This window comes from Gopherus flavomarginatus, chromosome 2 (assembly GCF_025201925.1).
Source record: "Gopherus flavomarginatus isolate rGopFla2 chromosome 2, rGopFla2.mat.asm, whole genome shotgun sequence".
Lineage (NCBI taxonomy): Eukaryota > Metazoa > Chordata > Testudines > Testudinidae > Gopherus > Gopherus flavomarginatus.
This window is the reverse complement of record NC_066618.1, coordinates 21,343,875-21,370,683: the sequence shown is the minus strand read 5'-3', so window position 1 is coordinate 21,370,683 and position 26,809 is coordinate 21,343,875. Positions and strand designations below refer to the sequence as shown.

Sequence of the window (26,809 nt, the reverse complement as noted above, 5' to 3'; positions counted from 1 at the left end):
TAGGGGAATGGAGGGAGAAGAAAAGTCCCTAGACAGGACTAAAGAAGGAACAAGACGATTGTGCACACAGGGAAAGAGGATCTCTCAACCTGTGGTGGGGGGGAGGAGGAGAGAGAAAAAATAGGCTATTTATTAATTCCCTGGATGGCTCCTGGAATAAGGTTCTTGTGCAGAGAGAAGAAAGCGAACATGGGGCAACATCCTCCCCTTCAGGGTTCTCTCTCTGCATGTTTGTGGGAACACTGTCCTCCACTGGGAGCCCTGAAGCATGATGAGCACACGCCTATTTTGATCCTGCTTCTGCAGTCAACTGGCGGCTGAAGCAGCCTTATGTGGAAGTAGTCTGGGCCTACTATAAAAGGATGGCAAGAGGTTGGCAGTCTGGTCTTTCTCCATTCTCTTGCCTTACACTTTCCTGAGATTTCCCTGAGGTTCCATATCATTTCTTTGGTCTAGGTCAGACACCAAACAAAAAGGTGACTAGACAAAGCAGCCACATCTCTTAGGTTAAGAGAAAAGAACACACTGGAGAGCTGGCAGGTTGGAGAAGCAGTAGGAAACTGGGAACAATTTCTTCATTTGAATTGGTCACCATATGCCTGAATGACAGGAGAAAGTGACAGTGGCAGCCACGTGGTGAAATTATATTAAAATAAACATGGAGCAAAAAAAGCACAAATTATGCAGACAGGATTTTCAAGAATGGATTTCTATTTTTAGGCGTCTGAAGAAGTGGCCTGATTTTTAAAGATGCTGAGCACCCGCAGCTCCTATTGAATTCCTGTGTCAATCTAGATATTGAAATGTAGAAGTGTTGTTACTTACACATAGAGAACCACATCATACAACAGGTTGTGTGCCAATATATTCTAGTGGACTTTCTAAACCCTCTTATTCAAACAAATATAGTCAGAATTAATATGCAATAGGAATTTATGCTTGAAATAAGTTTTGCACAATTTCTCGATTGGTCCTATTTCTAGATGAAGCTTCATTCACATACAAAAAAGGTCAATTATTGTCAGTCTGGAAACCAGGCTCTGAGGAGTAAGAAGACTGATTTAGTATTGACAGACCTCTAGAAAGATCTAAAAATGCTACTTCAGAATCCCTCTTAATTGCAGAAACACATGCCAGGGGTTTAAGTATACTGACAAATGTGGAACGCATCTAGTTTGCATGATCCATAACTAAAAGTTGTCCTCTAGCTCATTTTAGCACAAGTTACAGAAAAAGGTGTACTAGATTCATGTAGTCAGTGTTCTGACCTTAAAGCAGATTCAAAACAGTATGAATAGAGAAAACTGACAATACCGGGTATCTTGCATATACCTGTTACTCTTTGCCACATCCTGGAGTCTGTACTCCAAAAGAAGAAAACTAAACTGAGGACATTTAGTAGTTTTTCCCCTATTTAAGTTTACAGAGAATTAGGTGAGAATCTGGGTACTAACATCCGGGTGACATTCCTGAAAGAAAACCTTGATCAAAACAGACATTGTAAAGACTGGTTATATAATTGCTGTTAACCATAATCTAAACATTTTAACAATCTTGTGTTAACATATCACAACCAGAGCAGGTGCAAATTCTTACAGCACATACAGCATACAGCTGTAATTTTATGTATACACCTACCCCAGTTCTACCATACCAAAGTCGTCATTAATGAAGGTCTCCCTGAGCTTATCTTCTACCCAGAAATGTTAAATACTGTATAATTATTGCAGACCCAAAAATACACATTGAATGAAATTCTCTATGCAGACACACTTATGCACTGGGTAAATTAAAGACTACAGCCCTAGAACAAAGTAGTGTTGATAACTGAAACGTCTATCTCAATCTAAAAAAGTTGAGTTTATTTTAGTCTCTTTGAAATTATGAGACTAGCCAGAATCAAGATAATTAATGTAAAACTGAGGAGGCTATGCCCCACATTGCGTGGGTGTTATATATCCTACATAGAAACCATGTCAAATCCCTTAAAATTGGCTGTTTGCCATTAACAGGCCCATACTTGACACTTAAGACAGTAGCAATTTAGGGAATTTTCTTACCACACCTAGAAAAAACTAGCAATTAATTTAGAGTCAGATGCTAATCACTTAACAGTTAAAGTTGGCTATTTACTTACATAGCTGAGAGATGCAAGGCAAAACAATACTTCTTCTGAAATGGCCTTTTATAGTAGGAAAATTTTGTCCAGAGCAGGAAAAAAAACAATACACTGAACATTTGAGCACCCAGCCACAGTGGTTTAGTGTAATAAAATATTACCACCATCGATGTAATCTTATGTGCTTTGTCTCAGGAAAGTTTATATATGGGGAGACAGAGCAACTCTTCGAGTAGCAAGCAGAGTGCAATCAACTTTTTTTTTTTTTAAATGGGAAGGTTTAAATGCACATCCTCTCATTTAAATATAATCACACTTCCATCCGATTTTTTAAATTTATTGTAATCAACATCTAAGATTACTGTAATCTAGAAAACATTTAGTGCATTTCACAACACTTTACACAGCAGTGAAAGAAAATGAGACTAAGCAAAGAGACATACTTGCAAAAGGAAGGAAATTTAGACAAGAAAATGTGATGGTAAAGACCACAAATTATATTAAGGGGATTCAGGGACAAACAGCACCTAAGAACTTTTACGCCCTACTAAAAGGTTGACTGTACTTCATTATATCCTTTTGATTAATACGTTCAAGATGGCTCAAAGTCAATAAGAAACTCAAACCTGCTACTCTAAACATGCAGAGCTTTGGAAATGTGATCTTAAATAGTCATGTACAGCACTGAACACAGACAGCATTTAACTAACATTTCAAAAACCTAGGAGTGAGTCTAACACCTTAACAGAAGCTTAGCTATCTTTAGCTCTCCAGTTCTAAATCTAGTTCAAGCCCCACTACGTATCATTTTCTAGATGAACTGTTGCTTCTTATGCAATCAAAGACTGATAGAATATAAATCAGTCACTGTATACTACAGCTGTGCCGAGGATGAAAATTTTTGCCAAGAATTTGGGGATTTCAAGATTTGTTTTCATTCCCATTTGAAATTTCTAAGATCACCATGAAAGAAAACTAAAAAAAATTTCAGATTGACCAAAATATTTCATTTCAACAAAGTCTATATTCAGCATATTATGTAATACAACATTTTTAAAAATATCAAAGAAAAATAGTTTCAAAATTAAGTCAAATTGTTTCATTCCAAAAATGCAAAAAAGGGACATTGACATGTTTCCCCCCCCCTCACGACAAAATTTCTGTGAAAGATTTCTCAAAGTGTTTCAGTATGGACAGAACTGCATTTTCTGACAAAAAATAGTTCTGTTGAAGTTGTACTGACCATCTAACATGCATTTCAAAAAACCTACAATAAAAATGACCAACTGCCTTTAAAAAGCTGGATCAGCAGTTCTGAATCATTGGGCAATGTATGTACATTTTGTACTGATAAAAATTATTGAACTCTAAAAACTTAACACAGTTAAATAACGCAATTGGTATAGTGTATTCTAATTCCTGCAATGTAGACACACTTATACTTGCATAACTGCTTCCATACATGGGAGCTACACTACTTTAACTATAACAGTACAGTTAAGCAGTACAACTTGTGTTAAAACAAGGCCTTATGAACAAATTTAAAAATCTGATTAAAGAAGTGTGGATAATATACTACATCTGAGGAAATTTATGGTAAACTCCAATGTAGAAAGGCTGTATTAGTGGTCTAGTGTTCCCTGGGTTTTAAAGGTAGTATTTGTCCCAAAAAAGTTGAGGAGCCTGCACAGAAATTATTTCTTCAGATTGTATTGCAAAATCCCTGTGGTTTCAAAGGTTTATGGTTAAACACTTTCTGGAAGAAAAAAAAATTAAATATGTACTTGACTGGTTGAGTGGTAGTTCTTAGGCCTTGTCTACTCACAAGCTTGTACTGGTTTAACTAAATCAATGTGTTTTTAAAAACAAGCCTTTAAAGTAGCACAAAACCCTGTGGTAAAATAGATAGGATCAGAGGCTAAAATATGGGAAGAATAAGTTAAAAAATACTTAGACAAGTTGGATGTCTTCAAGTCACCAGGGCCTGATGAAATACATCCTAGAATATTCAAGGAGCTGACTGAGCCATTAGCTATTATTTTTTGGAAAGTCATGGAAGACGGGAGAGATTTCAGAAGACTGGAAAAGGGCAAATATAGTGCCAGTCTGTAAAAAGGGAACTCAGGACAACCCCAGAAATTACAGACCAGTCAGCTTAACTGCTGTATCTGGAAAGATAATAGAGCAAATAATTAAGCAATCAATTTGCAAAAATCTAGATGATAATAAGGTGATAAGTAATAGTCAGCATGGATTTGTCCAGAACAAATCTTGTCAAACCAACCTGATAGTTTTCCTTGACAAGGTAACAAGCCTTGTGGATAAGGGGGAAGCAATAGACATGGTATATCTTGACTTTAGTAAAGCGTTTGAAATTGTCTCGCATGCCTTTCTAAAACAAAATGAGGGAAATGCAACCTAGCTGGAGCTACTATAACGTGAGTGCATAACTGGTTGGGAAACCATTCTATGAGAGTAGTCATCAGTGGTTCAGAGTCATGCTGGAAGGGTATAATGAGTGGGATCCCGCAGGGATCAGTTCTGGGTCCAGTTCTGTTCAATATCTTCATCAATTATTTAGATAGCAGAGAGAGAGAGTACACTTGAAGTTTGCGGACAATACCAACCTGGGAGGGGTTGCAAGTGCTTTGGAGGATAGGATTAAAACTCAAAATGGAGCTGGACAAACTGGAGAAATGGTCTGAAGTAAATAGGATGAAATTCAATAAGGACAAATGCAAAGTACTCCACTTAGGAGTAGGAAGGAATAATCAGTTGCTCACATATAAAATGGGAAATGACTGCCTAGGAACGAGTACTGTGGAAAGAGATCTGGGAGTCATAGTGTACCACAAGCTAAATATGTGTAACACTGTTGCAAAAAAAGGTGATCATTCTGGGATGTATTAGCAGGAGTGTTGTAAGCAGGATACAAGAAGTAATTCTTCCACTCTACTCTACGCTGATTAGGCCTCAACTGGAGTATTGTGTCCAGTTCTGGGTGCCACATTTCAGGAAGGATGGGGACAAACTGGAGAAAGTCCAGAGAAGAGCAACAAAAATGATTAAAGGTCTAAAAAATGACCTATGAGGGAAAATTGACAAAATTGGGTTTGTTTAGTCTGGAAAAAAGATGACTAAACAAAAGGGGACATGATAACAGTATTCTAGTACATAAAATATTGTTACAAGGAGGAGGAAGTAAAATTGTTCTTAACCACTGAGGATAGGACAAGAAGCAATGGGCTTAAATTGCAGCAAGGGAGGTTTAGGTTGGACATCAGGAAAAGCTTCCTGTCAGGATGGTTAAGCACTGGAATAAACTGCTTAGGGAGGTTGTCGAATCCCCATCATTGGAGATTTTTAAAAGCAGGTTAGCCAAAAACTTGTCAAGGATGATCTAGATAATTAGTCTTGCCATGAGTGCAGGGAACAGGACAAAATGACCCCTCGAGGTCCCTTCCAGTCCTATGATTCTAGGATAAAAACCAAAATTAAGTGTCTACACAGACGAGTTTCATGTAGACAAATCCTGACACACACACACACACACACACGCACACTCGAAAAAGTTATATTTCTGTAATCTTAGACATAAAATCCTATCAAAGGGTAATTAAAACAATTTGGGACAGGCTATATGTTTAATTATAACAGCACAAAATTTAAGATAAGCTTTCAAAGCTTTACTAGAGCAAACTTTAAGACGTACACACAATAAGGCAGTATCCAAATTTTAAAAAAATAAATAGTGCAACCTGCCAGTCATGATCCTTTTTCTACCACAAAGGTGCCACTTGGCAAGAGATCTTTTCATCTCAGGAGTAGTAATGTGATCTTTTCACCCTCTGTAGCTTCAGGGTGCTTCATTGAAGGGCTGAGATATGAAGAATACAAGGGTACCAGGTTCTATGCAAACTCCTTGCAACTGCCTTCAAGGTCCTAGATATACCTCTGGTCCCTTTTTATCATCATCATCTACAGTTTTCTCCACTTCAGCAATACCAATAACCTCAATATTCTGTTTGTTCACTGACAAGAAATGGTTGCTTACCTTATGTAACTACCATAAGCGTAGTTCAAGAGGTGTTGTCCACAGATTCCGCTTTTCGTGCGCATGTGCCTCATGCATGCAGATCAATTTTTTCCCCCCGTTGAGGTTGCATTTGTACTCTAGAGGGCCTCTCACCTCTCCCCCCACATTTTAGGGTGGAGAGGGAGGAGTCGTCCCAATCATCCCTCAATTTCTTCTCACTTACACTTACTCCATAGTAGCAAAAAAAGCAGGGGAGGCCATGGAATGCATGTGGACAACACAACTGAAACAAAATAAGTTACCATAAAGTAGGCAGCAATTCTGTTCTTTGAGAAATTGTCCACATGGATTCCTCTTGGTGACTAACAAAGTTATGTTTGCTTGGGTTCTAGGAACTCTACTTAAAACAGTGACTTCAGGATGGCCCTGCCAGAACAGACATCTGATCTGGAAGCCTCTACCAAAGAAGAGTGTAAGAGTGTCAAGTGTGTGGACCAAGCTCCATGGAACTGCCTTACAAATTTTAGAATTAGGGATTTTAGCTCAGACAGCCTCTGCTGCCTCTCTGAAAATAGAATGACTAGCTAGGTGGCTCTAACTTGGGTTAACTCATAACATGTTCTTATACATTTGAAAACACATTCTGATAATTTGTAATATTGCCTGAACCTTTGCTGATAGGGTTACGGCAATGACCCATAAACAAATCTAGTGTCCTCTCTTGAACCATTGTATTTTCTCTACAAAACCATCTACTATGGGGGAGGGATAGCTCAGTGGTTTGAGCATTGGCCTACTAAACCCAGGGTTGTGAGTTCAATCCTTGAGGGGGCCATTTAGGGAACTGGGGTAAAAATCTGTCTGGGGATTGGTCCTGCTTTGAGCAGGGGGTTGGACTAGATGACCTCTTGAGGTCCCTTCCAACCCTGATATTCTATGAACAGGTTAAGTGAGTTCCTGATTTGGACCTGTTAAAAGAAAGATAGTACAAGAACTGCCAAACAATTTGAAGTTTAAATTCCCCTGGGGTTGAATGAAGCCTGGGGAAGAAAACTGGAAAATAAGTTGGGTCCGTATGGACCACAAACAACTTCAGGAAGAAAATTTAGACGAGGCTGTAGTATAATCTTCATCTAAGAAAACACTATATTGGGGGACTCATCCCTGAGCGCCTCACTCTTCCTTACCCTTTAAGCTAATGTAATGACTTCAAAGGCATCCTTCACTGAGAAATGGTATAAGAAACAGGTTGCTAAGGGCTCAGTAGGGAAGATCTACTTAAAGTCCCAAGAAGGAGGGGGCTCCCAAGCTAGGGGAAAACAGATAAGGCACTTACAGAATCTAGTTAATGGGGAAAAAATAGTGGGGCCCTGACAGGAAAGTGATGTGCAGATATTGGTGCTAGATGGACCCTTATGAATAGAAAGTGAAAATTGTTTCAAGTCTAGTAAATAGCCAGTATCACTTAATTGAATGCTGTAAAGGGAAAAAGCAGGTGCTGAGATGCCAATCTGTAAAGCTAAATAAAGTTTCTCTAGGTCAGCCTCAACTAGCCTTTTTGCTCTGGAGAAAAATATTCTGAACTTGACTGGACTGCTTCTCTCTATGGCCATCAGCAAACCAGCACCTAGGTGTAAGATCTGGCTATCATTCTCAGACACTGTCAGGCAAACTAATCAGTACTGTGTTGAACCACCAGATCCAAACACCTAAATTGCCTAGCCTATGCCAGGGCTACCATTATCATTAATCCAGCATCTTGCCTCAGTTTCCTCAGGACCCTTGTCATGAGGACTGGGGGTAGGGAAGGTATACATTAGTCCCAATGTCCAGGGATGAGAAAAGCATGAGGAACAGCCCTGATTGGAACCCACTTTGCAGAAAAACGTGACATTTCTTGTTCTGGTCTGTGGCAATCTCCACTTGCAAAAGTGGTTCTATAACACTGGGTCCTCAGTCAGCACCTGGGGGTTGCCTGGGAACTGTGTGGTGAAGTGATCTGCTAATGAGTTCTGAACACCTGTAAAAAGTGGGGCCAGCAGTGTGATCCAGTGACAGATACAGCTAGTCCAGAGCCAAACGGCCTCCTGACAGAGCAGAGATGACCTAGCTCCTCGTCTACTGACATAATGCAAAGCTGCGGTGTTGACTGTCAACACCTGACCTAAGGGGCACCTCTTCAAATGCTCCAAGATGCAGAGAATTAGCTTCCTGCTTCAACGGTATCTCATGCGGGATCCCTGAAGAGACAGGAATTGTATGCAATACCAGTTGCTGACACTCTTGGCCCCACTTGTCCACAGCAATTCTAGCCCAGGTGACCTCCCCTGCCCCCCCAAAAAGCCATAGCTACACATGCTAAATAGAGTAGAGATACTCCAAATGTATTATGCCAGGCTCTGAACTGTGGTAAGAAGCCTATCAAGGTGAGTCATACCTAAGAAAAAGGTGGTGGGGGGGCTATCTGCATTGGACCTTTGTTTCTCCCTCAGTGGCTCCAATTGCCTCTGAGTTGTAAAAGTATGAAGGAGAGGAATGTTGACTGAAGGAGGTTTGTAGTCTGATGTGCTTTCTCCTTTGGTCTGGTACATGTAAGACCAGAGAATGAAAAATGACTCTCAAGACCTCTCACAAGTGGAGGGCCTCACCTGTATTTGAACTGATTATTAAGTCCTCAAATCCTTCCTCGTGGTCTGTATTTCCCTTAGTATTCCCCATGACTGGAGCCAGGAGGATCTTCACACCTCCACTGTGGCGGCCCTGGTGCATGAGGCTGTATCAAATGTATCCCAAGCAGCCAGCAAGGAATCACCAGCTATAAGATGCCCTTCCAGCATGATGGATTTTAATTCTTCCATGCTCCTGCATGAGTCGTTCCATAAATGAACAACAACGTGTTCCAGAGGAGTGAGTCATTTTGCCAGAAGCACCTGAAAGCTAGCAATGTTCCTCCTGAGACTGGCAGAGTAGACTTTCCTGCGAAATATTAGTAGTTCTATTTATTAAAATGTTGTTCTTGTATTTTAATTCCAATTTCCACCCAACTGCACTTCAACACAAATCCTCATCTTAAAAAAAAGAAAAATCTAGTAAATAAGTATTCACTATTTTCACAATAAAAAAAGATAAAAATTAAGAATCTCAAGAAGTGTAAGCTATATAACTAAATGTATATTAATCATACTCTGTGAACCAGAAAGATAACGCTAAATTTAGTGTAAAGACAATAAATGGTGGCAAAATACCATGTTCTAATGATTATATCAGCCAGTGAGACTCAACCTCTTTAGGAAAACAAACGAAGTACAAATGCAAAACAAGACTAAAACCAGTTTTTTAAATTCAGGTTTCCTGCTACCTGACTTAAATCAGTTTTAAATCATGATCTAAATCACTCATTTAAAAACCAATCCACCCTGCTGCAAAGCCACTATTCTCATTTAAATCCCACATGAAACCCACCTTTCCCCTTCAACATCCATAACTAAAGGGATGTCTACAGTGCTTCAGCCCGGTCTACACTGCATTCTTAGGTCAACCTAGCTGTGGATGTGTCACGACTGAGGCCTGGTCTACGCTAAGGAAGTAAGTCAATCTAAGTTACGCTAGTTAAATTACGGAAGTTACATAACTTAGTCGAAGTTGTCTAGATAGACTTCCAGTACGTCTACACCACACTATGTCGGTGGGAGACGCTCGCCCATCGACTTATGTCTTCACCAGACCCACTAAAAATCGATGCTTGCTGCATCGATTGCAGCAGTACCAATTTAGCACGTAGTGAAGAAGAGCCCTCAAATTTGACTCCTGCCAACAAGTGCCCTGCTATACCGACTTATTAACACAACCTTCCTGAATGGCATGAAGTCAAAGCCAATGCAGTGAGGTCAACAGTGAGACTGTAGACACTGCATTACTGACACAGATTGTCACTGGCCTCCATGTGCTGTCTTAATGCCCCACACTGACTGCTCTGGTCACTGTTGTGCACTCTGCTGTCCAGAGGTCAGGTAGACAGGAACCTGCCCTTCCCTTTAAAGCTCCACGAATTTCTGAAATTTCTTTTCCCAGTTGGCAAGCACACCACACATAGCAGGTCTCCATTGTTGAGTGTAACTGCCCAGCTGACCAGACTGGCTACATGCTGCAGACATGCTCCTGCTGGGACGACAGAGGAGATATTGGATCTCCTAGGCCTGAGGGGAGAAGAGGCTGTACAAGGACAGCGCCAATCCAGCTATAGGAAAGTGGACATCTATGGGCAGATTGCATGGGGGATGCAGAAGGGCTACAGAGGGATCAGCAGTAGTGTTGCATGAAAGCCATGGAGCTACAGCAGGTTAGCAGAAGGCCAGAGAAGCCAACAATTGATCTGCCAGAGACTTGCGAAGGGGAATCCAGCTATGCAGTGAGCCAGGCTGTGTTTTTGACTCCACTGCAGTCCCGCCAGTCCAACAGACGATCATGACTGAGCCTGACGTAGGAAAAGGAGCCTCTGGTAAGTATGTAGTTTGCTTTGAAATTATAGGGATGGAACTCCCAAAGTGCAGCTCATCTGTTGATTTACTCTCTCTTGTGCTAGAAGCAGTAGTGGAACCATTAAGAGGTAGAGTTCCTAGCTACATTTCATTCCCCTCTAGAGCTAGGCAGAGGGAGCCACGTGGAGCAGTTTATGTCCACCGGGATGTTCCACAGAGATCTCAAAAAACTTTCATGGAGGTACTCTGCAATTCTCTGCCGAAGGTTCCTGTGGAGAGTGGCCTTTTCTTTTGTTACGGCAGGACACTTTCCCACACCAATCAGTAACTACTTCAGCAGGCACTATTGCAGAATACAGGCTAGCAGCATATGGGCACAGGTGTCACTGGGATGCCAACAGCAGCTTGTGTTACCCTCAGGAGTGAGATATCAGCTAAAATCATCACCGCTTGTGGAAAACTGTGCCAGTATTCAGTTTCCAGTGAAATCGCCACTTGCTTCTCAACTGTCAGTGCAACTCATTTTGTTGTCCTTGAGTTGGTGCAAGTTCAGCACACCGATGCAGAAATGTGGCCTTGTGCATCCAAAAGTTCTGCAGCTATTGCCTGTCATCTCAAACCTGCATGACAATGTGATCCCACCAGTCTGTGCTTGTTTCTTGGGCCCAGAAGCAGTGTTCTACCATCTCTAGCTGCTCCATGAATACCACCACCACCCTTGAACTGTTTCTATGTACCATAGCAATCTAACCTCCAGTGAATCATCATGTTCCCCACAGCTCCTCTTGCAGCTCTGCAAATACTGCAAGACAGCGTGCCCTGTGCTTGCAATGCTCATGACAATAGTGTAGAGCTGTGTGGGCTCCATGCTTCTGTCAGATACAGCAGACAGCAAGAAGGGACACAGGTTTGTACAGATTTTGAAAAGGTGCAAAATACTGTGAGATAAGATAAAATTATAGGATGGAGAACACTGTCAACCCCATGCTCCCAGTCACCACTACATGACTCATGTTGACCCCATCAGGCACTGCAAAATTTTTCCAAAACACCTTGCACTGGACAGTAGTAATTTGCAGTCAGATACCTATCCACAGTGCACTGCACATCGTTACAAGCACTCCTGGTGAGGACATGCACCACCAGCAAGGAGCAAAAAGTGTGCACATGCACAAGCACCGTACTAACTGCAATGGCTATGCTGATATAACTTAGGTAGACATAACTCTGTAGTCAAGACACTAGCTATGCTGAAAGGAGGGCTTCTCACATTGGCATTGGTAATCCACCTCCCCGGGTAAAAGGGAGAAGTCCTCCTGTCAGTGCTGTCTATGCTGGAAGTTCGACGCAGTTATACTGACCTCTCAGGGGTGTGATTTTCCACATCCCTGAGTGACAAAGTTATACTGACAAATTGCTGGCGTAGACCAAGCCTAAATCTTCTACTTAGCTTCATCCATTTTGTTCATCCTTTGCATGAGCTGTTTCTCCCCACTCCCACCCACCAGCCCTTACCTTTTTAGACAGTCTCTTCCTCTCGAGTGAGAAAACCAGTAGCACATTTTGAGCACTACTGCACTCTATGGGAGGGTTTACACTACAGGGGCATGGGGGGAAGAATGGGGAAATCAATCTAAGCTACACAACTTCTGCTACGTGAACGTGTGTCAACGGGAGACACTCCCGTCGAATCCCCTTGCTTGTCTCATTGAGATGGAGTACTGGAGTCAACGCTAGAGTGATCGGCAGTTGATTTATCGTGTCTATACTAGACACGATGATCAACCCCCACTGGATCGATCGCTGCCAGTCGATCCAGCTGGTAGTGTAGACAAGCCCTAAATAGAATAAAAATAGCATGGGAGAGAAAAGGCAGGAATATTCCCTTTGTATAGTTGAGACAGATAATGGAGCAAAGCATCACTGTAAAAAGGTGCCAAACTCAAACTCAACAGAAGTGCATTGAGGCAATTTGACCTTTCATTCCATTTTTCTATAGAAAGTAGAGTTTTACTAAATCCAAGATCAGAACAAAATAGTAAATCCCATAGTAATTAGAAGCCTGAAGATATAAATTTATCCTACGTGGACAACCTCACATAATACATGCACATTGTACAATAGACCAAAGTCTAAGATCTTTCTGGGTTTTAGCGGTAAAGCAATACAAGTCCTTATTTGCAAGTAATCTTTAAAAGAAACCCATTTTCTAAGTCTTAATATCTATTTCAAGGGAACTGAATGAGGGGGTGAAAACCTTTTACTTGTAGTCACTTCAAACCCAGGGATAAAAAGGAAGCCATCTGAATCTAGTTGGTAGCATGGGAAGTGAGTTTTTGGTCACAATTCAGTTCCAAAGTAAACAAGTCTTTGACAGAACAAGCAGATTCAACTGTCTTTTCCCTTAAAAAAAGATAAAATCTTGAAGTCAGAGCTGCAGCTTGCTGGCAGGATAATACCTATTGTGCATCCATATTGGGGAAAATCCTTGGTGGATTTTTTATTAATTATTATTAAAGAAACAGTGCTAAGCATTGATGCTAGAGGTGGATCTTCCCAAGTACTCAAATTGGGTAATTATTCTTCCATTTAAGTGGAAGTTTTACTACCAAACTTCAATGAAAGCATAGCTAGGCTAGTGCCAGAATGCTTTTGAAAATCCCATCCTATATTTTCTTAAAATAAACCTTAACTACAAGTGTAATACAACGCTGGTATAACCATTTTACTTTGATTACAGTCTTGAAAGTGGGCATTATGCCCATGTTAATGATGAAGAAACTGAGGCAGAGAAGTGAGTCCACTCACTGACAACAAACAGGACACAGGCAGATCTAGATACTCCAGTCTCCAAACCTCCTCGACCAAAGCTGCTTCCTACAGACAATACCACACACAGAAGTACAACTATACAAAAACACAACACTAATCAGCATCACTTTCATATAAAATCCACTGCGCTTAGCCAGGCAGACATAGACAACAGGAAAGTTGAATACGAGCATGAACGCAGACAAGAATGTGTCAAACGATTACTGACCTTTTTGATGGAATTTTAAGAAGTTGAAGTTTCATATCAATAGCTTTGCAAACAGTGACAATTTACTGTTACTGTAGGACACTACAAACTGCAGCAGAGACAAGTTTTTCTGAAACATGCTAGACATCAATCCCATGGTAAAATGACATTTCATCTACTGACTAGACATAAAAACTTAATTCAGAGTTATAACTGCAGCCCACACACCAAGCTATACAACATGCGTGTAGAGCTTTGTCATTTTACCATATAGCTCAGTGTGGTTTAGCTTCCTTATGGATTACAAATTAAAACTGAATGCTGCAATAAACACATTTCAAACATGAAGATTAACAAATAGTATGTTGCCACTTAAATACATTCAGTCAAAACCAAAACCATTAGTTTATAAAGCATTGTGACTCGTCCTAGTGAAAGGATTGAAAACTGGATATTCCAACCCTCTCCCCCACATACCATATAGTACAACATACAGTACTTAAAATTACTGCCCTGTAAAGAATTATCCAGGTTTTGCACAGAAGGGGCTGAGATGTTTCACCAAGTAAAAGCATCAGAATACTATTGGTAGCTGAAAACTAAGTCCAGACCACAGAAAGGATAGTAGTTCTAGAAACCACCTCTACTTTTTCTAAATCTGAAGGAAGCTTTATCTTGGCATATGTCCCACCCTGCTTTTTCAAATGTCCAATATTTAGCATTTTAGTCTCCATCTGCACAAAATTTCTTACTTTTAGGCTAATAGCTTTAAGAGGACAAGTTTCCATTTAGTCCCATTTTACTCTACATATTTGATAAAGCATTGTACCGACATTTGCTGGAACTGAGAAAGTTACTATATATTTTTCTAGAGGCCATGCAGAAGGGAAAGCTAATGAGTCTTTAAATTTGGTGCCCAAAGTAACCCTTTACTCCTAAGGAGCAGGTCTTGCATGCAAAGAATGTATTAGTAAGAAAAGGTGATGCAAAGTTCTTAAATGCAACCTAATAAAAGCCGGTTTTCAACAGAGCAGAAAATAATCATGCATTTCTGTATTACAACAGTGGGAATTTTAATACAGTTAGGCTACCAGAGACATAGGGTTTCAGGCACAGAAGCCTAACTCACACCCTTGTGTTGCAAGTGCACAATGGATCTATAAGGGGGAAGAAGGGGTGGCGGTCAGGATTTGATTTTTATATCCAGAATGAACAGCAAGTGACAATTAAGAGTGAGCAGCAAGTATGAATTTATTCTGAAATAATGACACTCTGATTGCTGAAACTATGTGGAGCCTTAAAGTCTTTACACCACTGTATGCGGAAGAGGGATTGCAGTCAAGTAATAGAGCTGGGACCAAATCAAAATAGTTATTTGGTTCCAGGGTCAACTCCCTCAGATGCCAGTGCTTTTTTTTTTTTTTTTTAAATACTGTGCAGGTCTTTTACTGATTGACTAGAGTGAGTGGACCAACTGGCCAGCTTTTTGTTTTTGGCCTGTTTTCTCTGTTGCCATATTTCAAAACTGCATGGGGCCTACCACTGAAAAATATCAACCATGCAAATCTGAAGGCAGAGAAAGCACCATCCAGACTGGATCTTCAGTGAAGTCACCATGTTACGCTCTCATTATGCAATTTACAACACAGCTTATGCCAAACAGCTAAAGGAAGAGGTTGAAAAGCCACATGTATTTCATAGGTAGGCATTGTAACAGATTGAAGACATGCCAGTAGAAGGGGGAGTGCATTGTGGCTAACATTTTCAGACCTAATGACAAATGTATTTCAAACCATTTTAACTTCTTGTTTCCCTGTTTAGTCATCTTCTGGGCAACAAGTGGTGTGCATGAGAGAGGAAAATTGACAAGGAAAAAATGTAGAGTTGCTAGATTAAGTTTTGAGCTTCTATTACAAGGACCTTGGCATATACTTTAAAAAGGTACATACCTTCTGATCTCCCAACCTTAAAGTATAACTTCTATATTTTATTCCTTCTCCTACCATCTTTAAATTGTTTGACTATAAAGTTGAACAGGAGAAACATTTAAAATTTTATAACCTCAGTGTTTAACCTCACTGCAGTCACCAGCAATTAACACAATTTGTTAGGTTATTTGTTCTTGGTTTAAATTGGATCAGTTATCCTGAAGAATATACTTTGTCAATTTTTTCCATCCACCTCCTGAACTTTAATTCTTAGACATTCATTAGTGCACCATCACAGACAGTATTCTCTAGAAAAGATTAACTGATCACCTCAAAGTGTATGGTTTGAAGTCTTACATAATGTTTGTGGATGTTAAACTAGCCTAGACAATTCACTGTAGGTCAGATGTTCAGAGCTAGCTGCATGCATAAAACTGCACATGCATCACTGATACATAAATACCCAGTGCACAAGACACCTGATGGAGCATAAATCTCTACTGTATAAAGCAGGCATACAGGGGCCTTGCAAACAATTGCTTTTGCCTGGCTTTGAAAAATCTGACCATGTTATATTATCACTCCCCATTCCACTGATGTAAGTAGGCACTTTTCTCCATTTTAATGTTGGTTAGTGTGTAAACCAATGGTACTCGAGTCTATGCAGCTGAAGACACCACATTAATAGCAGAGTTTTACAGTTACTTCCTTGACTACTCAGGTTTGAAGATGCTGACATTTATGAATCACAATTACTCTTCCTTTAACGTCTATGCCAGAACATTAAAAAAAATACTGCTAATTTAGATATTCTGGGTTTGCTTTTCATTGACTGACAGATATCAATAATTTTGTGGAAGTCCATCAACAGATGGGCATGTTGCCCCATATATGAAGAAAAGGACTTTTAATGCAGTGTTTTCAGAGATATCGTATACTCATGTTAAACATCTTAGTTACAAGACAAAAATGGTTTGGAAAGGAAACTACAAGCCATGTTTTCAGTCACATTGAAGAAAACATCTGCAAAGAGAAGGCCCTCAGCCTGAAGCCTGAAGGAAGCAGGTGTTGAAAAGCAAAATATGGTTCCCCACTTGCCCAAATCACACAGACACAAGGCGGCTACAAATGCCATCCATGAAAGAATGCACCACAAACATCAGCATTTATTCATTTGAATTTTTTAGCAATTGACAAAAGACCCAGCTCACCAGCTTTACTTTGTTGTTTTCCTAAGCTTAAACATTACATATTTAAACATTGTCAGAACTTACTAAGTTGTCAGCATTCATGCACAACTAGAAAACATCCTTAATTTATTTAAACCAGAAATGCATTACCAGTAACGTATTAACATCTTTCACTACTAAATATTAAAAAAAAGTTGAAATTAATGAAAAGTTCATCCTTGAAATGTTAACTTCACAGCAGACAAACTACTAGTTGGCTCACATTTCAAACAAAGTGGGAAAAGCAAGATTCATGCTAGTGGTTAGTGTACATATTGCCCTAGCACTACTGAAGGATCACGGGTCACCTTGGATCATGTTTAATAAAAAGCAAAGTGCATACAAAAATTTACAACAATTTAAGGACAAAAAATGGTCCTACTGATGTGGTCCCAACAATTAACTCAAAAGTCTATGACAAATACCATGAGCTCCGATGAGCTGTTTATAAATACTTTAAGTACAGATATTGAAAGAGTTCGTTTGAAATCTTCAAAAAAAATGTTCCTGTTACTCCTCAAATGATGCTTGTTATAGCTTAAAATTTCTGTTAACACGTGCGTTGAATTACTTGTTATCCAAGCGTAGCAGCTGCTCCTTACCATTTACTGTTAATGACTTTAACTGGCCATCTTCTTCAACTTCCACTCTCTCTTGTCCGTTCTCAACAATTCTGTAGGACAAAAATCCATTTAATCATAGTTTTAAAGCATGTTCAATATGATTAAAGTACACCACACGTAGATATTTAAGTAATGAAATACAGTGCCAAGTCTAGGGTCAAAGCTTGGCTGATGCAACTGCAGTAAGTGATCATATTTAACAGCGAGGAAGCCACAACAATTAGCATCTTCTCTCCCAACCCACTGAAAAGCCTTTCCGTAAGGGACTAACTCCCAGTCCTCCAGCATATTACACTGAAGTGTTGTAGACAGCACTGAAACAGTCACTGCAGCTGGCACTACATTCTACATAATCACAGTTCTTCTCTTAGATCGAAGTTTATTCCATCTCTCCCCTTTGCTCCCCACCCTCCCATTCAAAAAGCATCATATGCAATTTAGTTTTGAGTTTCAGCTAAAGTAGTAGTTAGGAACTGTGGCAGTTAAGGTTCTGACAGCTGTGTTCAACGTAGTGTGTTTTATGGTGTATATTTTCCCCACAATATTACACGGATATGTTTAACTAGTTAAGCAGGATGAAACACTATACAGAACACGTGCAACAGCACCAAAATAGAGCTACACAGCATGTGCTTAACGTGGCCAAGTTAAGGTTCAAAAGCAGGATTAACTTTTGCCCCTCTTGTTACATGTTTAGTGTGTAATTTTGGGTTTGCAAAGCAGTCCATTTTATTCTCTTGGTCACTGAATTATAATTGTTTGTTCAAAGCACAAGTGTAGGCCATATTTAGGACTAGTTTGAATTAAATACTATCCATAAGTAACCTGTGTTTAGGGTATAGAAACATGTAGCAGCTTTTCACTTCATAAATCAATTAACAGAATTCTATTTTGATCATCAGACGGGGCAGGACGTACTCAATAAAGAATCAGACAATAGCAGTTGTGGTTAGGAGAAAATGTGATGAACAGGCAGATGTTATATGTTCTCTCCAAAGAAGACTGCCTGCTCTCTCAATGTGGATTGATCAAGGGTTGCTTGGCCTTTTTTTTTTTTTAAATTATATAACTACACCCAAATTTTAGAGGAAATATAGTAATGGCCAGGAACTCTACCATCCTGTGAACTGTGACCAAGGAAGGTTGTCTTCTTTCAAAAGGATATCACCCCTTTTCTCAGACTGCTAGTTATGTTGAGCACGGTACATCTGTGTTCTGTATGTTACAATAGCTTTGGGGAGCAATTAATTCTGTTATTTTTAACCAGACTTAAGGAGATCCTGTCCATCTTACACCTTAACATTTGTAACAAGTTTGTGGCCTGGGAAGTTCTAAGTATGTTTTGTTACATATGGAGAGTACCACTTGGTTAACCACCATGTCAGCTAACAGTATTTTGCTCCTAGACTGAAACAATTGTCTTCCTATAAGCAGTTAACCACACTTGTTTGCTCTGTGGATAGAATCTCCTAATTATGTCTCCTAATTATAAAGTAATTAATTTGGCCTGTTCTTCCCAAGTCTATGCAACAGGCCATCAAATGATGCACTGCCCTGTCTTCTGAGCTACTGATGCCCTCATGACATGCTATGAAACAGCTGTCCAGATTTTCCCAGAACCCACTGATACAATAGTGTGACCAAATGAAGTAATTGTGATGACAGAAAAGCTACTGTGTGGACACAAACTGTACCGTGTTACTTTTAACTGGTTGACATGACTGTGCCTCTTCTTAACTGGTTACAAAAGCCATGGGTAAAGATGTAATGTTGATTACAGGCATGGAGACAGCCTCCCTGTCAACAGCAGAGACTTTCTACTTAATAGTCCAGATATGTCAGTTCCTCCCAGCTGATAGAAGGTCCTTTATTCCAGGGATTCTCAATCTTTCTTTCTGAGCCCCCACCCCCACTATGCTACAAAAACCTCCACAGCCCATCTGTGCCACAATAATTGTTTCAGCATATAAAAGCCAGGGCCAGCATTAGGATGTAGCAAGCAGGGCAACTGCCTGGGGGTCTAAGTTGCTCAGGCTGTGGCTTCAGCACTGGGTAGTGGGGTTGGGTGCTCTGGGCTGCAGTCCTGTGCAGCAGGACTTCAGCTTTCTGCACTGGGCCCTGGTGTGTCTAACACTGGCCATGCTTGGTGGACACCTCCTGAAACCTGCTCATGGTCAAGGGCCCAGGACCCCAGGTTGAGAACCACTGCTCTATTCAAGTTCTTTCACACTGGGTTTATCAGGGCTTGATTTTGCTAACTTGCAAGGCATGATGCAAAGCATGATGACCCAGGCCTTGGCTAAGCATCGTTTTAAATACAAACTGCAGCTAAATGACTGAGGCTGCAGTTTCTGTGTCACGGTATTTGTCCAGTTGACACTGGATAAATACCAAAACGTTGGGGATTTTTGGCACTGTCACTAATTCACTTTAGAACAAACCTCTTGACAAATGTTTGTAATTAAGGGACACCTCTCCAGTTCACTTATATAGTAGAACCTTGTATTTTTGCTAGTTTACAGATGGTATAATTCATACAGAAACCTAGAGGTCTCACTCCATTTCTTAAAGATTTAGTACATGGTATGAGGTCTCAGCCCAATGAGCTCTACTAATAAGTACTAAGAACATTTCAGTTTGACAACTGTCAATTACATTTGTAATGCATATCCTTAATTTATTGCATGTTATTTTGTCACTAATTCATATTTGCAAAGGGTTTCCCAAGGACTGGTGTAAAATAGTGAGGAGAGGTTCTGATGTGTATCGTGCTTGAACGCTCACTCACCAGTAGTGAGCAATACATTTTTCCTGATAGAGAACTTTAACTCCTGCTATTAGCTTACCTGACAGATCAGACAAGACTATTTGCACTTCAAATCCATACCATCAGTAGGGACACAGAAAAGATCACTTTCACTAATGTTGCTTGGGAAAACCTATTGGGCGGGAGGGTCAACTCTCAAAACAGAGTTTGAGGAAAGCTGGAGCATAACACAGACCACCTGTTATGCTTCTCATACTACTTACAACCAGAAGGCTGGGTTGGAGCAGAACAGTGGCCTCCCAATCCCCAATCAATCGCTCCATGGGTGAGGGGAAGGCAACAGTGTACTCCTTTTCTCTTCCAGCAGTCTAGTGAGGAGGGCTTCAGTATTCAGACACTTACTAGCTAGAAGCCAATACTAAAAGATGCATCACCCCTGAGCAACTTCCAATGATAGTACCATTTTGGGAATCCCCATATCCACTCCCTGCCCAACAGCTGACAGGTGGCTGAGCTTCTCAGAAGAAGGTATACCCAAGAACAAAAAGATTATATATTCAAGATATAAAGGGGAAATTAAAGAATTCACGTTGTAACATGGCTTACAGCCATCAGGCATGCAAGATACTTAGCTTTGCCAAACAAGGCCTCAGGACTAAAAGGACAGACCTGACAAAGCAACTAACCAGTAAGTGAACTGGATCAAAATTTGTCACAAGATAGCAATGACCCTACATGACAAGATACCACACAATAGCAGTTTAGTAGCAATGGAACATATATATTGTAATGGACTGGTGAAAGCTGGTTATAATATTTTTTGGATTTTACAGCCAGCCACAAGTTATGGTGATTGAGTAATGTAAATATTAATGGAATAATATGGAACGTTAACAAGTTGTTCCATTTTTCATAGGCTACTCCAAAAGGTAGTGGGAGGTGGAAGTTCAAATAAGGAAAAGAGGTGAAAACCTTCATAAATATACATAAACCCGTGGGCATCAGCATAACACATTATAAGAGCTGTATCCCAATCTACGTCCTTAGAAGATGCCAGGATGACACCCACTGGTGACAATGACAATGAAGATTAGTATACCGACTGACACCGTGGGGATCCCCTGCAGAAGATGTTAGCGATGCCAGTCACAGAGCTAAACACATTACACTCACTATCTGCTGTTGTATTTCAGTGTTTGTGGGATCATCTATATGTTCGGTATATTTGCTAATAAAAAGGTACTTGTGATCAACTTCAATTGTTTGTCCTGTACTCCTTGGGTCTCTCATTCTAACAACATCGGTAATCTTCCTGATGCTGCAGCTGTTCAAGAAACTGAACCCTTAACTACTGTGAAAGAAAAGAAGTTAATCAATATACCAATCCGTCAATTAGGCTACACAGGGTACTGCTGCTAAGGGTTTTCCCCACTTTTGAATAAACTCTTGGCTACAGGGCATTAGGTACTTTTTGCCCAACCCCTGCATGCTTACACATGCTGTAGCAAGGAGCCATCCTGTAATAGTAGGGAAAGAAAAGAGAATTGAATGGGTTTATCATTACAGGTCACACAACTGGATATCTAAGTTATTGGAAACCAAAACAGTAAGAGTAAAGAAAGTTATCAGAAAAATATTGACTAATTCTATTACAACAACTTACATGGTACCAAGTATCAGAGGTGTAGCCATGTTAGTCTGTATCCACAAAAACAACAAGGAGTGAAAAAGTGATTTTTACATCCACGAAAGCTTATGCCCAAATAAATCTATTAGTCTTTAAGGTGCCACCAGACTCGTTTTTATTACAACAACATTTATTTTTTTACATCACTTACCTCTTCGTAGTAATTTTTCTGCCATTAACTATTTTAGTAGATGTTGATACTGATTTGAAGCTACCCATCCCACTGCCACCGAATGATGTAGAGGAGAATGAAGTAAGGCCCCCGTGCCCCAATGAACCAAACGAAGTAAAACCTGGGGGGAAGACATGGTAGCTATTTCATTAAAGCACTGTAAACAATTTCATCACAAACCCTTTAATAACTGTTTTACTTTAGGACGGTCTGCTGGACCATCAAATTTTGGTCTATTAATTCTGACTCTCCAATTTCAAATACCAAGTTCCTCAATTTCAGAGTTGCTGGGTAACTGCTAGTCTCACTGACTTCAAGTGGAGTGGCGAAAACTAGGCCTTTAGCATTCAACTAGGCTCCAATAATTGAGAGCACTTGGAGTCCATAATTTCATTTAAAGGCACACACTACTGTAGCCCCTTTTGGAGGCCTCAAAAACACTGAACACACCATCTGGTAAGGCAAGCAACACTGATATAGAAACTGATGTACTGAGAGGTTAAGACTTGTCCAGTCTAATGGCGTCAGTAAAAGATCAAGAAGCAGAATAGATCTAATTTCCTTCTAACAGGGCTTACTCCCTTTTCATGAGATTTTTGCTATAACAAATACTCTACAGCACTGTGACTATTTAAAACTAGGGGACTCTATAGGGAGATGTAATAGGCCTCAGTGTGGTATAATTTAACTGTGTTGTACCAGTTTACTGTTCCAGAGAAATTCCTTCTCTAGCAATATTAAGTTTGGCTTGAAGTTTGCTTTAAAATATTTACCTGTATCAAATGAAGAAAAACCACTCCCAAATGCAGGAAATCCACTAAATGCAGAGAAAAATGGCCCACCACCTCTGTTTCTGTTCCCACGTTGACCTCGTCGGTTTCCAAATAAGTCATCAAAAGGATCTTCTACAAACAAAAAACAGATTTTAATACAGGAGGCTGATGTGATCAGTTTTATTCAGTAGTTGCTATATTTAATAAGTATGAGGACTTCTAGTAAAGAAGGAAGTTTCTTGCACCTTCCTCTGAAGCATCTGGTACTGGCAGACAGAATATCTGAGCACAGATCTGATTCAATATAGCAATTCTGTGTTCCTCTGAGACCTGTAAGAGACCAATATTATCTCTCTCTCTCACACACACACACACCCCCCCCGATTCTTCTTGGTCTCCAGAACTTTAGATACTATTATTAAAGTAATGGCATGCTGAGAACAAAGTCCTGCTTCCTTAGTGCTGTGCCAGTTTACAAGTGACTAGTAAACATCAGGGGGAACATGCAGAAATTCAGTTTTTAGCAGAGAAATGTGTTCCACATGAATTATGCTACATAAGCCAAACTTACCACTTATACAATTGCTATGTATGTTCATATAGGTACACCCTCCCCCCCATGTTTTATACCAAATTCGTGTAGGTTAGATAGTTCAGGTCAGTTAGCATCTGGGTAATTAAGAACTTGTCTCCTCCTCACATGGCCATTAACTATAAACACTTTTCTTGACAGCACGATGAAAGCAATGACTACTTGTTTTGTTCTGAGAGGCAACAATCCGCTTGCTGTTCAACATGAGAATGTCAAACATCTGAAGTTACTGCAAGAGAAGTCCTTCTCTCTGTGGAATACTTTGTCTGTCAAGCTGAGTTTTGGGGCTTAAACTTAATATTGTTGATGTGATCAAGTTTGATTCAACCCCTAAATATCCAACACTTCTTGTATAACTTCATTCAAGATTTATCCGAAGACCACCACCACCAGGACTTTGCTTAAGACGGGTTGAACATATTAGTGTTTCATTAAGACTGAAATGTAAAGGATATTGGAGACAGGGAATTAAAATAGTCATAATACAACTTTAAGTGATCTGCAAATGTTTTAGTTTAAGTTAACTAGTTGGAGGGTTAGATGCTTAAGAGGAAATTCAAGTAAGAGCTTTATGGGATGAAAAAAATAAGGGCTGAAGGCAGTGCTTAAATTTGTAATGAAAGGTGTTGGGGCTAAAGCATTTTTTTTTTTTAAAACCCCACACACTTTTATTAACTGGTGTAATAAGCCCAGAGGTGCGGAGGCTATGAACTACCAAGTCTCAAGTTGCCAGGGCTCAGCCTATGCAAGCACTTGCATAAATTAACTTCAAAATGGCCTTCAGCCAGTGCATAAGCTCAAAATCCTATAGCTGGATTTAAAAAGCTGGCAGGCCATTAGTTCTATTCCCTGGCACAAATATGATTTTCTTTTATGCTTATAAAACACCGGTCATAGACTAATAAGTAAATATGGAATACCTATATGGAAGTTTCTATAAAGTTATACAATGTGTCTAGATAAAAAGGAAATTCCACTAGAATAATTACAAGTATAAGAAAACTGAAGTTTGAGTTTTACATCATACTAGCATATCAGCATTTTGTAGGACCACGATTTACACAGCACCATGTACCATTAAGTTGTAGATCTTTAGTTCTGAATGTAAGGTATTTTGGATTTCAGCATCCACTGCAGTGGAACTTTACAAGACCCTATATTACATAGCACAGGACACTAGTAACATTTACAAAATATTTTACTAATACTATGGGTTATCTACAGAACAGTTTTAGGCAGGTTAGCCTGACCTGTGATGAAGTGTTGTTGAAAAATGTAATATTGCAAAAAATAGTCTAAAAGTGAACTGTAAGAAGTTATTTTCCAACATATGAGGTCTGTAATAGCATTTATATTTTCTTCAACTATAGAGTTTTCCAATTCTAAACCAAATCTCTGAAGTTTCAGAGAATGGAAGATACTCTCATGCAGGATAAGAGTTAAGTATATGCTTAAGTCCTATTGAAGGCAATATCTAAAGTTAAGCATGTCCCTGCTTTCTTGAACTGGGCCACTGTCATTTTCAGCCAATTCATAATAAACCACTGAACTAATTAGAATTCCAACTTCATTTTAAGTGAAGATCAGAGACCAAGAACAGGTTCCTGCCCTCTTCTCCCCCTCACTCCCCCCCAATTAAAATCCAGTTCCAACCTAGGCTGGAAGACAGATTACTGAGAGCTAGTGAAATGACTACATTACAAGTAAAATAAAAATGAAGTGAAAAGAAAATGGGATTTTTAGTCTCAGTTTAAACCTCTGCTTGGTTAGCTTACATCTTCTTAACATGAATGACAAAATTAACAAATGCTGAATAACTGAAGCCTTTGTTGAGATCTCCAATACTCTTACCCCCATCAAATATGATGTTAAGAACTCACAAACATCTTATACCTCTCATTGGTCCTCCAACAAAACCAGGGAATACAGACGTAACTTTAAATTTGTGAGGTAAAATACAGGCATTGTTTTTCTTCCCCAAAATGCTTTCAGCTCCTCTTTCCCATCAAAAAAACCCAAAGGTTTGTATCAACTTTAATATTTGTTTTTATAAAAATCCTTTGTAGGTCACCTTTAATACTATATATGCATTAGCAAATCTGAGGCTGAACTCTTGGCACAAAAATTATTGGAATTTAATATTTCCAAGTTATTATACACCTGGAGTAGCAATTTCAAAGACTAGCATATAAGAGTCTCTCACTCCAGCGTAGTAGCCAGCAAATAAAGCCATTGCAGTTAACAGTGCTATAGCCCAATTTATTCCTGCTAGTTAGAGAATGACTCACTAGTGAGTTATGAAGGTCATTCACACATGCATACAAGTGATCTATATTATATTACTGCCCACTATTATGCTTTCTATTTATAGTCCAGTTTATCTTCAGTTACCTGGCATTAAAATAAAAACAAAACACTCATGTCAAAGCTATACTATATTTTTATAATCCACTTCATCACTGGCCACTTACAGGTGACCTGTGCCAGACCCACATCCTCCTTATCCCTGTCACAACACCACCACAAGCTAGGGGGAGCCTGAAGGGGAGGAACTATGGAAGTCTCCAGGCTCTTGCCATCACCACTCATGATACATGGGCTTACTCTACACTTAAATTACATCAGCAAAGCAGTGGGGGATGTGAGAGGAAACTCAGCTGACAGAGCTACACTAGTAAATCCCAAGTGTAGACACAGCTATGTTGACAGAACAATGCTTCAGATGTAATTAACACTGACCAGGAAGATGGTGTTCCAATACCAAAAGAAGAAATGCTTTCTGCCAGCACAGGCTGCACCTATACTAGGGGGCTATGCCAACATAGGCTCCAGAGGATAGCTGTAGATTTACACTCCAGATGTCCCACCTCCCCCCACGTCCATGCCCGCTTCTATCGCTGCAACCCTGAAGCTGCCCAGGACCTCATTTCCCATCTTTAATGGGTAGTCCTCCACTTTCTACCCCACAGATTACATCATGTACACTTCACCACTGCCCTACTCTCACTTGATTTTAAGTGCCCCCCAAAAGACACATTACATTCTAACACAGAACAAGCACATATTTACAAAAATGGAACTTGACATGCCTATGATCATGTTGCACATAGTATTGACTTCCCCCCCTCAATCTTAATTGTTTTCTTAGAATTGCAAGCTCAGAGACTTGTTTCCTTTGCTTTTGTACAGAGCCTATGCATGCTTCCATAACAAATACTGATTGTTGGCTGTAATCAGCATCATGCTACTGAAATTCAACTATTTTGGATTTCAAATAGAGTTATTTAATGTATGCATACATAGTTGTGGACTGATAATTTTACCTTGCTTTCAGACAGTAGTATAGATCAGGGGAGCACCAAGTTATGTACAAGTCCATCCCCTCA

The 26,809-nt window shown here is 39.8% G+C and overlaps 1 protein-coding gene across 2 annotated transcripts in view; it reads right to left on the bottom strand.

Annotated features, from left to right (window-relative positions):
• The window catches only part of DNAJB6 (DnaJ heat shock protein family (Hsp40) member B6), a 92,783-nt gene that overhangs the window by 31,238 nt on the left and 34,736 nt on the right, over positions 1-26,809 (bottom strand). For both annotated transcript variants that reach the window (XM_050942274.1, XM_050942275.1), the window contains exons 6-8: positions 22,832-22,963; positions 22,038-22,179; positions 17,412-17,482 (exon numbers count right to left, since the gene is read on the bottom strand). In XM_050942274.1, the coding sequence (XP_050798231.1) occupies positions 17,412-17,482; positions 22,038-22,179; positions 22,832-22,963 (345 nt within the window). The remainder of the gene's footprint in view (positions 1-17,411; positions 17,483-22,037; positions 22,180-22,831; positions 22,964-26,809) is intronic.